Below are 15000 nucleotides of genomic sequence, written 5' to 3' on the forward strand. Positions count from 1 at the left end.
AGGAGTCAACATTGTTTTATTTGCTGGACTGTCTGTTGTAAAAGACGGTGATGGTCTTTGTCTCCCTGACCCTGTGTGTGTGTGTGTGTGTGTGTGTGTGTGTGTGTGTGTGTGTGTGTGTGTGTGTGTGTTATTATTGTTGTTGTTATATATTAATAATAATGACAACGTTATTATTATTAATATAACGGTAGTAATAACCAACTACTAATGATATTATTATCAATAATATTAATGGTATTACAAAATATTATTATAGTATCAATAATAATAATAATAATAATACATGAAGGTCAGACGTGAGCAGTGAAGGGACTGTAAACTATTGTGAAGTTTCCACTCTGATACACTGAGGAGTTAATATATTGACCTGACACACCCACACACACACACACACACACACACACACACACACACACACACACACACACACACACACACACACACACACACACACAGCATGGAACTCTTTTGTCGGTTCTCGTGTCTCCACATCGTGGATCGATCAGGACTTCTGTTCACAAATGAAACTCCTGAAACTTTTAGTGTGAGAGAGAGAGAGAGTGTGTGTGTGTGTGTGTGTGTGTGTGTGTGTGTGTGTGTGTGTGTGTGTGTGTGTGTGTGTGTGTGTGTGTGTGAAGTCCAGGTATCATTCCAGTGCCAAGTTTTCCCTCTTTCCTCCTTTCATAAAGTCTTTGTTGCCGTGGCGATCCCCCACCCCCTCCTCCTGAGACCGCCCATCTGCCATTCAGTGAGTGAATGAGGTGGGGGTGTGTGTGTGTGTGTGTGTGTGTGTGTGTGTGTGTGTGTGTGTGTGTGTGTGTGTGTGTGTGTGTGTGTGTGTGTGGTCGGCTGCCGCTCTCTGCTCTCCTCAGTCAGACTGGAGTGCTTCAACAGAACACATCGAGGTACGACCCACACACACACACACACACACACACACACACACACACACACACACACACACACACACACACACACACACTGGTGTTGTGTGTGCAGTAGTGCAGCTTTAACAGTGTAGAGTTGTGTGTGTTGCAGTAATTCAGTTGTTTGTGGAGTTGGCTCCAGAGACTCGCTGCTCCTCTCTCTTGTTTCACACTCAGATAAATCTGAGTGTGTGTGTGTGTGTGTGTGTGTGTGTGTGTGTGTGTGTGTGTGTGTGTGTGTGCATTAAGCCCACTTTACTGCAGCAGAAAGTGAGCAGGAGCTTAGCGAGCTAACAGTTATCTTCTGTCCGTCTGCGAGGACTTTAAAGTTGAAATGTTCCTCTGAATGTTGTTGTTGTTTATCTGAGTCTTCTCTTCCATCGTCTGCTGATTGATACGTCTCTGAGGACCTGATTCTTTTTAACTTCTAGGTGAAGAGAATCAAACTGAAGTGAACGTTGTGTAGTTAAACTCTCTCTGGACCCCTGGTGGTGGTCTGGAGACCCTTTGTGGGTCCCAGTCCCCAGGTTGAGAATCACTGGCTAGTTGTTTACAAGGAAGAGTAGACTGACTGTTATTCTCCTGAAGAACAGTCAGTCTGTTATTCTCCTGAAGAACAGTCAGTCAGACTGTTTTTCTCCTGAAGAACAGTCAGTCAGTTATTCTCCTGAAGAACAGCCAGTCAGTCAGTTATTCTCCTGAAGAACAGTCAGACTGTTATTCTCCTGAAGAACAGTCAGTCAGTTATTCTCCTGAAGAACAGTCAGTCAGTTATTCTCCTGAAGAACAGTCAGTCAGTTATTCTCCTGAAGAACAGCCAGTCAGTCAGTTATTCTCCTGAAGAACAGTCAGACTGTTATTCTCCTGAAGAACAGTCAGTCAGTCAGTTATTCTCCTGAAGAACAGTCAGACTGTTATTCTCCTGAAAAACAGTCAGTCAGTCAGTTATTCTCCTGAAGAACAGTCAGACTGTTATTCTCCTGAAGAACAGTCAGTCAGACTGTTATTCTCCTGAAGAACAGTCAGTCAGTCAGTTATTCTCCTGAAGAACAGTCAGACTGTTATTCTCCTGAAGAACAGTCAGTCAGTTATTCTCCTGAAGAACAGTCAGTCAGTTATTCTCCTGAAGAACAGCCAGTCAGACTGTTATTCTCCTGAAGAACAGTCAGTCAGTCAGTTATTCTCCTGAAGAACAGTCAGACTGTTATTCTCCTGAAGAACAGTCAGTCAGTTATTCTCCTGAAGAACAGTCAGTCAGTTATTCTCCTGAAGAACAGTCAGTCAGACTGTTATTCTCCTGAAGAACAGTCAGTCAGTTATTCTCCTGAAGAACAGTCAGTCAGACTGTTATTCTCCTGAAAAACAGTCAGTCAGTCAGTTATTCTCCTGAAGAACAGTCAGTCAGACTGTTATTCTCCTGAAGAACAGTCAGTCAGTCAGTTATTCTCCTGAAGAACCGTCAGACTGTTATTCTCCTGAAGAACAGTCAGTCAGTTATTCTCCTGAAGAACAGTCAGTCAGACTGTTATTCTCCTGAAAAACAGTCAGTCAGTCAGTTATTCTCCTGAAGAACAGTCAGTCAGACTGTTATTCTCCTGAAGAACAGTCAGTCAGTCAGTTATTCTCCTGAAGAACAGTCAGTCAGACTGTTATTCTCCTGAAGAACAGTCAGTCAGTCAGTTATTCTCCTGAAGAACCGTCAGACTGTTATTCTCCTGAAGAACAGTCAGTCAGTCAGTTATTCTCTTGAAGAACAGCCAGTCAGACTGTTATTCTCCTGAAGAACAGTCAGTCAGTCAGTTATTCTCCTGAAGAACAGCCAGTCAGACTGTTATTCTCCCGAAGAACAGCCAGTCAGACTGTTATTCTCCTGAAGAACCGTCAGACTGTTATTCTCCTGAAGAACAGTCAGTCAGTCAGTTATTCTCTTGAAGAACAGCCAGTCAGACTGTTATTCTCCTGAAGAACAGTCAGTCAGTCAGTTATTCTCCTGAAGAACAGCCAGTCAGACTGTTATTCTCCCGAAGAACAGCCAGTCAGACTGTTATTCTCCTGAAGAACAGTCAGTCAGTCAGTTATTCTCCTGAAAAACAGCCAGTCAGACTGTTATTCTCCTGAAGAACAGTCAGTCAGACTGTTATTCTCCTGAAGAACAGTCAGTCAGTTATTCTCCTGAAGAACAGTCAGTCAGTTATTCTCCTGAAGAACAGTCAGACTGTTATTCTCCTGAAGAACAGTCAGTCAGTCAGTTATTCTCCTGAAGAACAGCCAGTCAGACTGTTATTCTCCTGAAGAACAGCCAGTCAGACTGTTATTCTCCTGAAGAACAGTCAGTCAGTCAGTTATTCTCCTGAAAAACAGCCAGTCAGACAGTTATTCTCCTGAAGAACAGTCAGTCAGTTATTCTCCTGAAGAACAGTCAGACTGTTATTCTCCTGAAGAACAGTCAGTCAGTCAGTTATTCTCCTGAAGAACAGCCAGTCAGACTGTTATTCTCCTGAAGAACAGTCAGTCAGTTATTCTCCTGAAGAACAGTCAGACTGTTATTCTCCTGAAGAACAGTCAGTCAGTTATTCTCCTGAAGAACAGTCAGTCAGTTATTCTCCTGAAGAACAGTCAGTCAGTTATTCTCCTGAAGAACAGTCAGTCAGACTGTTATTCTCCTGAAGAACAGTCAGTCAGACTGTTATTCTCCTGAAGAACAGTCAGTCAGTTATTCTCCTGAAGAACAGTCAGTCAGACTGTTATTCTCCTGAAGAACAGTCAGTCAGTTATTCTCCTGAAGAACAGTCAGACTGTTATTCTCCTGAAGAACAGTCAGTCAGACTGTTATTCTCCTGAAGAACAGTCAGTCAGTTATTCTCCTGAAGAACAGTCAGACTGTTATTCTCCTGAAGAACAGTCAGACTGTTATTCTGTTATTATTATTATATCAAGCATGAGAACAAACTAAGAACAACAGGAATCTAGAAAGTACAATGTATTCAGTAAAGTTAAACTACAAAGTGATATCAGTAAGAGACATTAGGTGCTACTAGGTGCTGCTAGGTGTTACCTTCCTTATTCAAGGTGTAGTCTAAAAGAAGTGTTTAGTTCAGGTGAAGGTGTAGAGACTTCCTGATGTCCTCAAGTCAATGGAGCTCATTCCACCAATGAGGGGAGCAGGACACACACAGTCTGACTCTGTTGAGTGTTTACTTTAGAGATAAGTTTTATGCTAACAACATGCTAACAACACACCGACAACATGCCAACAACATGGACAGCATGCTAACAACATGCCAATATCATGCTAACATGTCGGCAACATGCCATTTACATATATGTATATATATATATATATATATATATATATATATATATATATATATATATATATATATATATATATATATATATATATACATATATATATATATATATATATCCTCTTTGAAGTCGAATCTGGATTGAACTGATCCTCTCCAGGCGTATGTGTGTGTGTGTGTGTGTGTGTGTGTGTGTGTGTGTGTGTGTGTGTGTGTGTGTGTGTGTGTGTTTTTAGTGGTGAGGTAATGTGTCAGTTGTCTGTGAGGAGAGTCATTTAGGAGGCCTCTTCTCTTTCATTCTTAACACACACACACACACACACACACACACACACACACACACACACAGACACACACACACACACACACACACAGACACACACACACACACACACACACACACACACACACACACACACACACACACACAGACACACACACACACACAGACACACACACACACACACACACACACACACACACACACAGACACACACACACACACACACACACACACACACACACACGCACACACACACAGACACACACACACACACACACACACACACACACACACACACACACACACACACACACACACACACACACACACACACTCCTCCCCCAAAGGAGTACTTACTCACTTCAAAGATTCTTTTTTTACTGAAAACATAAAAGCGTTCACACGTATTAAGAGAACCAGTGGTATGAATGTAATGGTGTGGTTCACATGCGTCGTGGAATCCAACAAACTTTAATGTTTTTGTCAGCAAGCCTGAAAGAGACATGAAGTCAGCAGCTGCTCCATGGACTCCATGTTGGATCTGACCACCGTGTTCTCTCATGAAGCAGCAGGAGACTTTATGAACTGAACTTAGCTCTCATTTCTACACATTAAGGACACGGACTTGTTCACACAAGTCTTGTGCTTCTCCTGATTCACATATTTACACCATCGGAGTCACGGTTTTATGTCAAATTCAGTCGTTTGAAAGGTTGTTTTCATTAACTCCACAGTCCAGTCTAATAATCAGTCTGCCACTCAGTGACACTCATTTTAAATACAGAGATGAGGAGCAACAGCTCCGCTGACGCTCACGGTCACATTTTTAACTCCACAAGAAGATCAAGCATATCAGCGCGTTCGGCTGCTTCTTTCCTCTCTGTTGATTGAGACTAGTTTGGTGATCTGACCATGATTTTGCCTCTGAAGCCGGGGTTTACGATGGTTTAGTAGTCTGCCCAATCACCATGGTAACCAGTGACCTGTGTCTATGAAGCAATAGCTGCTCTCAAGTCCATCACAAATACAGAAATGACTCCTCAATAACCTCAACATCACATCTCACTACCAATGATATATTTATTGTGATGTCTTATGGCAGTAGTTGCCACACCATCAACATTTCCTGAGAAATGTTCTAGTTCTATATTCATCATTTTCAAAGTGTATAATTCAGTGTGCTTGCTGCAGCAAATCTCAATAGAGGCTTGCTGGAGCTTAATAATCATAATGATCATAGTGCCACAAAGCTTTGGCGAGTATCTCCTCCCGCAGCGCTAACAGCACACGAGTCAAAATGCATCACAACGTGCGGCCTGATGGAGAACAGTGACTCGCCATACTTTAACGTAGAGAAATTATTTAAAGTTTAAAACGTTGACAAAAGTCTGGAGTTTATTTGCACAATTGGGCATTTGTTCATAGCTAGCACAGTTTTCATGTAATTATTGTTCAAGTTTAAGAACATTTGGGGACCATTTCAGAGTTTACAATGGGTGTGTATGGCGCAGGTTAGAGTGGTGATGTCATCGCTAGAGTTCAGAGGAGCTCCAGACTCTTGCGGAAAAAATATTTGTTTTTTGTCACTCAACCCACAATGTTCACTCTTCAGGCGTCATGTTTACAAATACTTATTTTAGCTTTACAGAAACATTTATTGTTCCATTTATCGTTTATAATCGCTCTGCCCCGCCCCCTGCAGGCCTATGGCTGGGCGTTGGAGGGAATGCGCCACCTAGCTGCCGTCAGCATGGAGGACTGCACGCTGCCAGACAAATCTCAGTCTGTGATTGGCTGCCTGGAGGACTACCGCCGCCAGCACCCTCTGATCCCAGACCAGCGCTTCCAGGAGGCGAAGGCGGCGGCGGGCGAGCTGCGGGGCGAGCGGGGCCTCCGCCAGTGGAGCTTCGCCTGGGCCAAGTGCCAGGAGACCAAGAGGACGTTCGACCGGAAGATGGAGGCGGCGCTCGTGACGCGGGACGCCGCCTTCAGGCGGCGCTCCGACTCCGCCCACAGCAGAAGCTCCACCTCCGCCAGGAGAACGCTCTCGGGACTCTGGGGCCTCCATGAGACCTCCTGCACCTCTGAGGAGGACCAGGACACCTTCTCACCTCCTCGTAACGGCTCCTCCCCCGCCCCCCTCCAGCACGCCCCCCTCCTCCAGCGCCTGTTCCACAGCGCCTCCTTAGAGGCGGCGGACCGGGTGGGGGTCTGCTCCTCCAGCCCCAGCCTCCCCCGCCTGCAGTCCTCCTCTTCCTCCTCCTTCCTCTCCTCCGGCAGACGGCAGCAGCTCAGGAAGACCCAGAGCTTCGACTGCTCCCCCGCCGGGCCCCCCGAGGCGCCCCGGCTCGGCCCGAGTCCTCGCGTCTTCAGCGAGCCGGTCCGCAGAGGCAACACGGGCGTGTTCATCCGCGGCCTGGAGGTCGGCAGCTCGGAGGTCTGCGACCGCGCGCTCTGCCCCAGGACGGCTGCTCACGGCTGGGCAGCGCCGGGGCCACGCACCCCCGGGACTGCAGGTAGCCCGGCAACAGACCCCCGGCCCAGAGGGAGGTGGGTCATCACTGATAATCATGTTGATACCTCCTCATGCAGGAGCAGGCACCGGGGGTATTATGGGATGCAGGGGAGGCCATCAGGGTCTGCTAAGCCTTCTCTGCTGGCCTAATCAGAATCACAAAGTTATAGCTATTTTATAATTTAATTGTTTTTCACAAATACACCATGTATTATAATTATTTTCTCATTGCACAGCTCCTGTCTTCCTCTGTTGCTCTGCTTCAGCCTGCAGCAGAGCAGCTGGTTTTGAGGAGAGTTTCATCCAATCAGATTTCTCTCCTGTGTCGCTATGTCAGCAGAGCAGTTTAAGCTTTAGCAGATTAAAGTACACAGAGAGGGCGTTGTGGTTGATTGTCATGGACCTAAACAAATCAGATCTTTAGTTTGACAAGCTGGGCGTATATGATTGGTCAGTGGCCCAGCGTGCTCATTAACATGCGTGTGGTGGGATGTCCGGTGTCTCCGCAGTAAGCTGCGTCACGTGGTGGAGGAGATGGTGACCTCAGAGCGGCAGTACGTTAGCTCGCTGCGCTACACGCTGCAGCACTACGGGCCGGAGCTGGACCGGGCCGACCTGCCGCAGGACCTGCGGGGGAAGCGCTGCGTGGTGTTCGGGAACCTGCAGAAGATCCTGGACTTCCACAGCCAGTTCTTCCTCAGGGAGCTGGAGGCCTGCTGGAGGCATCCTCTGAGGGTCCCCCACTGCTTCCTGAGACACGTAGGACACACACTCACACACACACACACACACACTCACACATCTTATTTCATCTTTTACTGTTTTATACTGTCTTATGAATATAAAAGCTGCTTCATGAATAACAGTATTGTTATTGTTATTGGTATTGTTATTGTTATTGGTGTTGTTATTGTTATTGGTGTTGTTATTGGTATTAGTATTGTTATTGGTTTTGTTATTGGTATTGGTTTTGTTATTGGTATTGGTTTTGTTATTGGTATTGGTATTGGTTTTGGTATTGGTATTGTTATTGGTATTAGTATTGGTATTGGTATTGGTTTTGTTATTGGTATTAGTATTGGTATTGGTATTGTTATTGGTATTAGTATTGTTATTGTTATTGGTTTTGTTATTGGTATTGGTTTTGTTATTGGTATTGGTATTGGTTTTGGTATCGGTATTGTTATTGGTATTAGTATTGGTATTGGTTTTGTTATTGGTATTAGTATTGTTATTGTTATTGTTATTGGTTTTGTTATTGGTATTAGTATTGTTATTGGTTTTGTTATTGGTATTGGTTTTGTTATTGGTATTGGTTTTGTTATTGGTATTGGTATTGGTTTTGGTATTGGTATTGTTATTGGTATTAGTATTGGTATTGGTATTGGTTTTGTTATTGGTATTAGTATTGGTATTGGTATTGTTATTGGTATTAGTATTGTTATTGTTATTGGTTTTGTTATTGGTATTGGTTTTGTTATTGGTATTGGTATTGGTTTTGGTATTGGTATTGTTATTGGTATTAGTATTGGTATTGGTTTTGTTATTGGTATTAGTATTGTTATTGTTATTGTTTTTGTTATTGGTTTTGTTATTGGTATTGTTATTGGTTTTGTTATTGGTATTGGTATTGGTATTGTTTTTGGTATTGGTTTTGTTATTGGTATTGGTATTGTTATTGGTATTGATATTGGTATTGTTATTGGTATTAGTATTGTTATTGTTATTGGTATTGTTATTGGTATTGGTTTTGTTATTGGTATTGGTTTTGTTATTGGTATTGTTTTTGGTATTGGTATTGTTATTGGTATTGATATTGGTATTGTTATTGGTATTAGTATTGTTATTGTTATTAGTATTGTTATTGGTATTGGTATTGTTTTTGGTATTGGTTTTGTTATTGGTATTGTTATTGGTATTGGTATTGTTATTGGTATTGGTATTGATATTGGTATTGTTATTGGTATTAGTATTGTTATTGGTATTGTTATTGGTATTAGTATTGTTATTGTTATTGTTTTTGGTATTGTTATTGGTATTGGTTTTGTTATTGGTATTGTTTTTGGTATTGGTATTGGTATTGATATTGGTATTGTTATTGGTATTGGTTTTGTTATTGGTATTGTTATTGGTATTGGTTTTGTTATTGGTATTGTTATTGGTATTGGTTTTGTTATTGGTATTGTTATTGGTATTGGTTTTGTTATTGGTATTGGTTTTGTTATTGGTATTGTTTTTGGTATTGGTATTGTTATTGGTATTGATATTGGTATTGTTATTGGTATTAGTATTGTTATTGTTATTAGTATTGTTATTGGTATTGGTATTGTTTTTGGTATTGGTTTTGTTATTGGTATTGTTATTGGTATTGGTATTGTTATTGGTATTGGTATTGATATTGGTATTGTTATTGGTATTAGTATTGTTATTGGTATTGTTATTGGTATTAGTATTGTTATTGTTATTGTTTTTGGTATTGTTATTGGTATTGGTTTTGTTATTGGTATTGTTTTTGGTATTGGTATTGGTATTGATATTGGTATTGTTATTGGTATTGGTTTTGTTATTGGTATTGTTATTGGTATTGGTTTTGTTATTGGTATTGTTATTGGTATTGGTTTTGTTATTGGTATTGTTATTGGTATTGGTATTGTTGTTGGTATTGGTATTGTTATTGGTATTGGTTTTGTTATTGGTATTGGTATTGGTTTTGTTATTGGTATTGTTATTGGTATTGGTATTGGTATTGTTATTGGTATTGTTATTGGTTTTGTTATTGGTATTGGTATTGGTATTGTTATTGGTATTGGTATTGTTATTGGTATTGTTATTAGTTTTGTTATTGGTATTGGTATTGTTATTGGTATTGTTATTGGTATTGGTTTTGTTATTGGTATTGGTATTGTTGTTGGTATTGGTATTGGTATTGGTATTGGACGCCCACCTGAAGGCGTATCAGCTGATAGAGCTGCTGTACAGACCATGGCGTGGTGGTCAGCTGTTGTTGTTGTGTTCCCCAGAAGGAGCAGTTCGGCCTGTACGCTCTGTACAGCAAGAACAAACCCAAGTCTGACGCCCTGCTGGCCAACCACAGGAACTCCTTCTTCAGGGTGAGAACGTCCTCTACTTTAGGAACCTTCACATCTACAGGTTCCTCCGAGTTCACCTGAATTCACCACAAAGTCGTTTTACTTGTTCCGTCTTCTGTTGTTCACTTGACTGAAGGCCCAATGACCTTTGACCCCCAGAGGAAGCAGGTGGAGCTGGGCGATAAGATGGACCTGTCGTCCTACCTGCTGAAGCCGGTGCAGAGGATGAGCAAGTACGCTCTCCTGCTCACTGACCTCATCAAGGAGGTGGGCGGGGCTCAGGAGGCGGAGCTCGCTGCACTGCAGGCCGCCACCAACATGGTCAAGTTCCAGCTTCGCCATGGCAACGACCTGCTGGCAATGGACGCCATCCGAGACTGTGATGTAAGTTTACTAAAGTGTTGACTGTCCCTCCTCCTCCTCTTCATCACTCAGTGAGACATGTCTTCCTCATTTTTTATGTCTTCATCGTCTCTGATGTCTTCATCGTCTCTGATGTTTTCATTGTCTTCATCGTCTCTGCTGACATGTCCTTCATCATCTTTATTGTCTAATGTCTTCATCGTCTCCATTGTCTCTGATGTCTTCATTGTCTCTGATGTCTTCATCGTCTCCATTGTTTCTAATGTCTTCATTGTCTCTGATGTCTTCATCGTCTCCATTGTCTCTGACGTCTTCATTGTCTCTGATGTCTTCATCGTCTTCATTGTCTCTGATGTCTTCATTGTCTCTGATGTCTTCATCGTCTTCATTGTCTCTGATGTCTTCATTGTCTCTGATGTCTCCATTGTCTCTGATGTCTTCATCGTCTCTGATGTCTTCATTGTCTTCATCGTCTCTGCTGACATGTCCTTCATTGTCCCTGATGTCTTCATTGTCTTCATCGTCTCTGCTGACATGTCCTTCATCATCTTCATTGTCTCTGATGTCTTCATTGTCTCTGATGTCTTCATCGTCTTCATTGTCTCTGATGTCTTCATTGTCTCTGATGTCTTCATCGTCTCTGATGTCTTCATTGTCTTCATCGTCTCTGACGTCTTCAATGTCTTCATCGTCTTCATTGTCTCTGATGTCTTCATTGTGTCTGATGTCTTCATCATCTTCATCATCTCTGATGTCTTCATTGTATCTGATGTCTTCATTGTCTTCATCGTCTCTGATGTCTTCATTGTCTTCATCGTCCCTGACGTCTTCATCGTCTTCATCGTCTCTGATGTCTTCATTGTATCTGATGTCTTCATTGTCTTCATCGTCTCTGATGTCTTCATTGTCTCTGATATCTTAATTTTCTTCATTGTCTCTGATGTCTTCATTGTCTCTGCTGACATGTCCTTCATTGTCTCTGATGTCTTCATCGTCTTCATCGTCTCTGATGTCTTCATTGTCTCTGCTGACATGTCTTTCATTGTCTCTGATGTCTTCATCGTCTTCATCGTCTCTGATGTCTTCATTGTCTTCATTGTCTCTGCTGACATGTCCTTCATTGTCTCTGATGTCTTTATCGTCTTCATCGTCTCTGATGTCTTCATTGTCTTAATTGTCTCTGCTGACATGTCCTTCATTGTCTCTGATGTCTTCATTGTCTTTGCTGACATGTCCTTCATTGTCTTCATTGTCTCTGCTGACATGTCCTTCATTGTCTCTGATGTCTTCATTGTCTCTGCTGACATGTCCTTCATTGTCTTCATTGTCTCTGCTGTCTTCATTGTCTCTGATGTCTTTATTATCTTCATTGTCTCTGATGTCTTCATTGTCTCTGATGTCTTCATTGTCTTCATCGTCTCTGATGTCTTCATTGTCTCTAATGTCTTCATTTTCTTCATCGTCTCTGATGTCTTCATCGTCTTCATCGTCTCTGATGTCTTCATCGTCTCTGATGTCTTCATCGTCTCTGACGTCTTCCTTTTCTTCATTGTCTCTGCTGACATGTCCTTCATTGTCTCTGATGTCTTCATCGTCTTCATCATCTCTGATGTCTTCATTGTCTTCATTGTCTCTGCTGACATGTCCTTCATTGTCCCTGATGTCGTAATGTCTGTCTCCAGGTGAACCTGAAGGAGCAGGGTCAGCTGATCCGTCAGGATGAGTTCACTGTCTGGACCGGCAGGAGGAAATGTCAGCGCCACATCTTCCTGTTTGAGGAGCTCGTTCTCTTCAGTAAACCCAAGAAGATGGAGGGCGGGCTGGACGTCTTTATCTACAAACACTCCTTCAAGGTGAGACCAGCAGACCCGGTCTGACTCCCACAGCGCCCCACTGTGGGAGTCAGACTGAGACCCCTCATGTCCTCAGACAGCAGACGTGGGGCTTACGGAGTCCGCCGGAGACAACGGACTGCGCTTTGAGATCTGGTTCAGAAGGAGGACGTCCAGGAACCAGACCTTCATCCTTCAGGCCGCCTCGTTGGAGGTGAAGCACGCCTGGACCAGCGGCGTCGCCCGGATCCTGTGGACCCAGGCCACCAGGAACAAAGGTACAGGCCGGGGGGACCAGAGCTCTCTATCCTCCTCATGATCATCTTCTTCTTCATCACCCATCTGTGTTGCAGAGATGCGTCAGAAGGAGATGGTGTCGATGGGAGTTGGGAGCAAACCGTTTCTGGACATCCAGCCGAGTGATGCGGCCATCAGTGACCGAGCTGTTCACTACATCATGAAGAGCAGAGGTGACGCTTTTCAAAATAAAAGCATCTTCCACTCGTGGAACTCGATTCACAACTTTCACAAATCTAGTTTAATAAAAAAATGTCCCAGTGTGGTAATGTTGCAGTAGATCTCGTAGATCACATAGATGACATATATCCGGTAGATCACATATATGACATAGATCCGGTCGGTCCGCTAGATTACATAGATCACATAGATCCGGTAGATCACATATATAATTTAGATCATGTAAATCTCGTAGATCTCATAGATAATTTAAATGACGTAGATCTCGCATATCTCATAGATCATTTAGATCTTGTAGCTCATTTAGATCACATACATGAAGTAGATCACGTAGATAATTTAGATCACATATATAATTTAGATCTTGTAGAAAATTTAGATGACGTAGATCTCGTAGATAATTTAGATCTCATAGATCAAGTCGATCATTTAGATGACGTAGATCACATCGATAATTTAGATTGTGTAGATGACGCAGATCATTTAGATCACAGGTCATATAAATCTCGTAGATCATTTAGATCTCGTAGATGACTTACATGACGTAGATCTCGTAGATAATTTAGATCATGTATATCACATAGATAATTTAGATCTTGTAGATCACATAGATCATGTAGATAATTTAGATCACGTAGATGACTTACATGACGTAGATCATTTAGATCACGTAGATCATGCAGATCACATAGATAATTTAGATCACATAGATCGTGTAGATCATTTAGATCACGTAGATGCTATTGAAGAGTTGCGTCAGGCTGTCAGGCTGCTGGCCAGTCGGTTTCTGTTAGTTTACGTTAATTTATCTAAAAAGGATCGAATAGAATAATTTCTGTTTATAAGGACACAAAGTCTGGTATTTATTCTTCTACTTATTTAAAAAAAGAACCAATCTTGATCTACAATCCATCATTCATAAATGATCGTAATGCTTCTCTATTGATTGGTTATTGATCGATCAGCTAATAATCGATCAGCTAACGCTTCACGTGTGACCAGGTGCCAGAACGCGGGCGTCTATTGCCGTCTCTGTCTTCGATCACTCCAACCCGTTCAATGGAGGAGCGGTGACCTCTGACTCCGCAGCATCAGGGCCTTCTTCATCCAGCCTGCTGGGACCGCTCAACCTGCACATGTACAGGTACGACACACACACACACACACACACACACACACACACACACACACACACACCTGTCCTGTCCACTATCTTATAACCATCTACCGTCTCCTCCTGCAGTCAGAACCTCACCTCCTCTCCTGCTGCTGAAGGCTCCTTCATCACCTCCTGTATCGAGGAAGACGAGCAGGAGCATGAGACCAGCAGCCAGCCCTCCATGAGTATGAAAACACACACACACACACACACACACACACACACACACACACACAGACACACACACACACACACGTGTTGAAAACGTAATAATAACATAATTACGTGATAATAACATAATAACCTGGTAATAACGCGATGATAACATAATAACCTTATAGTAACTGGTAATAACCTGGTAATAACCTAATAGCTGATAATAACCTGGTAATAATCTAATAACTGATAATAACCTGGTAATAAACTAATAACTGATAATAACCTGGTAATAACCTTGTAATAATGTGATGATAACATATTAACCTTATAGTATCTGGTAATAACTGGTATTAACCTGGTAGTAATGTGATGATAACATATTAACCTTATAGTAACTGGTAATAACCTAATAACTGATAATAACCTGGTAATAACCTTGTAATAATGTGATGATAACATATTAACCTTATAGTAACTGGTAATAACTGGTAGTAACTGGTAATAACCGGATGTTTTCTCTCAGCCACAGAGAGCTCCGGCTCATCGTCTCGCTGCCTCTCCGGCTCCACCGGCTCCGACAGCGGCTGCGTCTCCTCCCACCTCCAGGAGGCGCTGCAGGAGGAGCCTTCATCCTCCTCCTCCAGCAAACAGCACCTCAACAGCCAGTACATTTCACCTGTGAGTGCAGAGACCTTCTGGGAGTTGTAGTCCTGAGTATGATGGACTACACCTTAAAGACACAGTGTAGATAAGTTGTAGTCCTGAGTATGATGGACTACACCTTAAAGACACAGTGTAGATAAGTTGTAGTCCTGAGTACGATGGATAAACATTTTCACAATATGTTTCAGGACAGATTTAGACCAAATTGTTGTTGTTGACTTAT

At 42.5% G+C, this 15000-nt stretch overlaps 1 protein-coding gene across 1 annotated transcript in view; it reads left to right on the plus strand.

Annotated features, from left to right (window-relative positions):
• The window catches only part of plekhg4 (pleckstrin homology domain containing, family G (with RhoGef domain) member 4), a gene marked incomplete at its 5' end in the record, with an annotated part of 32888 nt that overhangs the window by 17497 nt on the left and 391 nt on the right, over positions 1-15000 (plus strand). Inside the window, 10 exons of the mRNA XM_079230462.1 lie at positions 6223-7070; positions 7545-7794; positions 10056-10145; positions 10284-10508; positions 12170-12340; positions 12417-12597; positions 12673-12789; positions 13799-13940; positions 14040-14140; positions 14638-14792. Of these exons, the coding sequence (XP_079086588.1) occupies positions 6223-7070; positions 7545-7794; positions 10056-10145; positions 10284-10508; positions 12170-12340; positions 12417-12597; positions 12673-12789; positions 13799-13940; positions 14040-14140; positions 14638-14792 (2280 nt within the window). The remainder of the gene's footprint in view (positions 1-6222; positions 7071-7544; positions 7795-10055; positions 10146-10283; positions 10509-12169; positions 12341-12416; positions 12598-12672; positions 12790-13798; positions 13941-14039; positions 14141-14637; positions 14793-15000) is intronic.

This window comes from Taurulus bubalis, assembly GCF_910589615.1.
Source record: "Taurulus bubalis genome assembly, chromosome: 15".
In the NCBI taxonomy this organism is placed as follows: Eukaryota; Metazoa; Chordata; class Actinopteri; order Perciformes; family Cottidae; genus Taurulus; species Taurulus bubalis.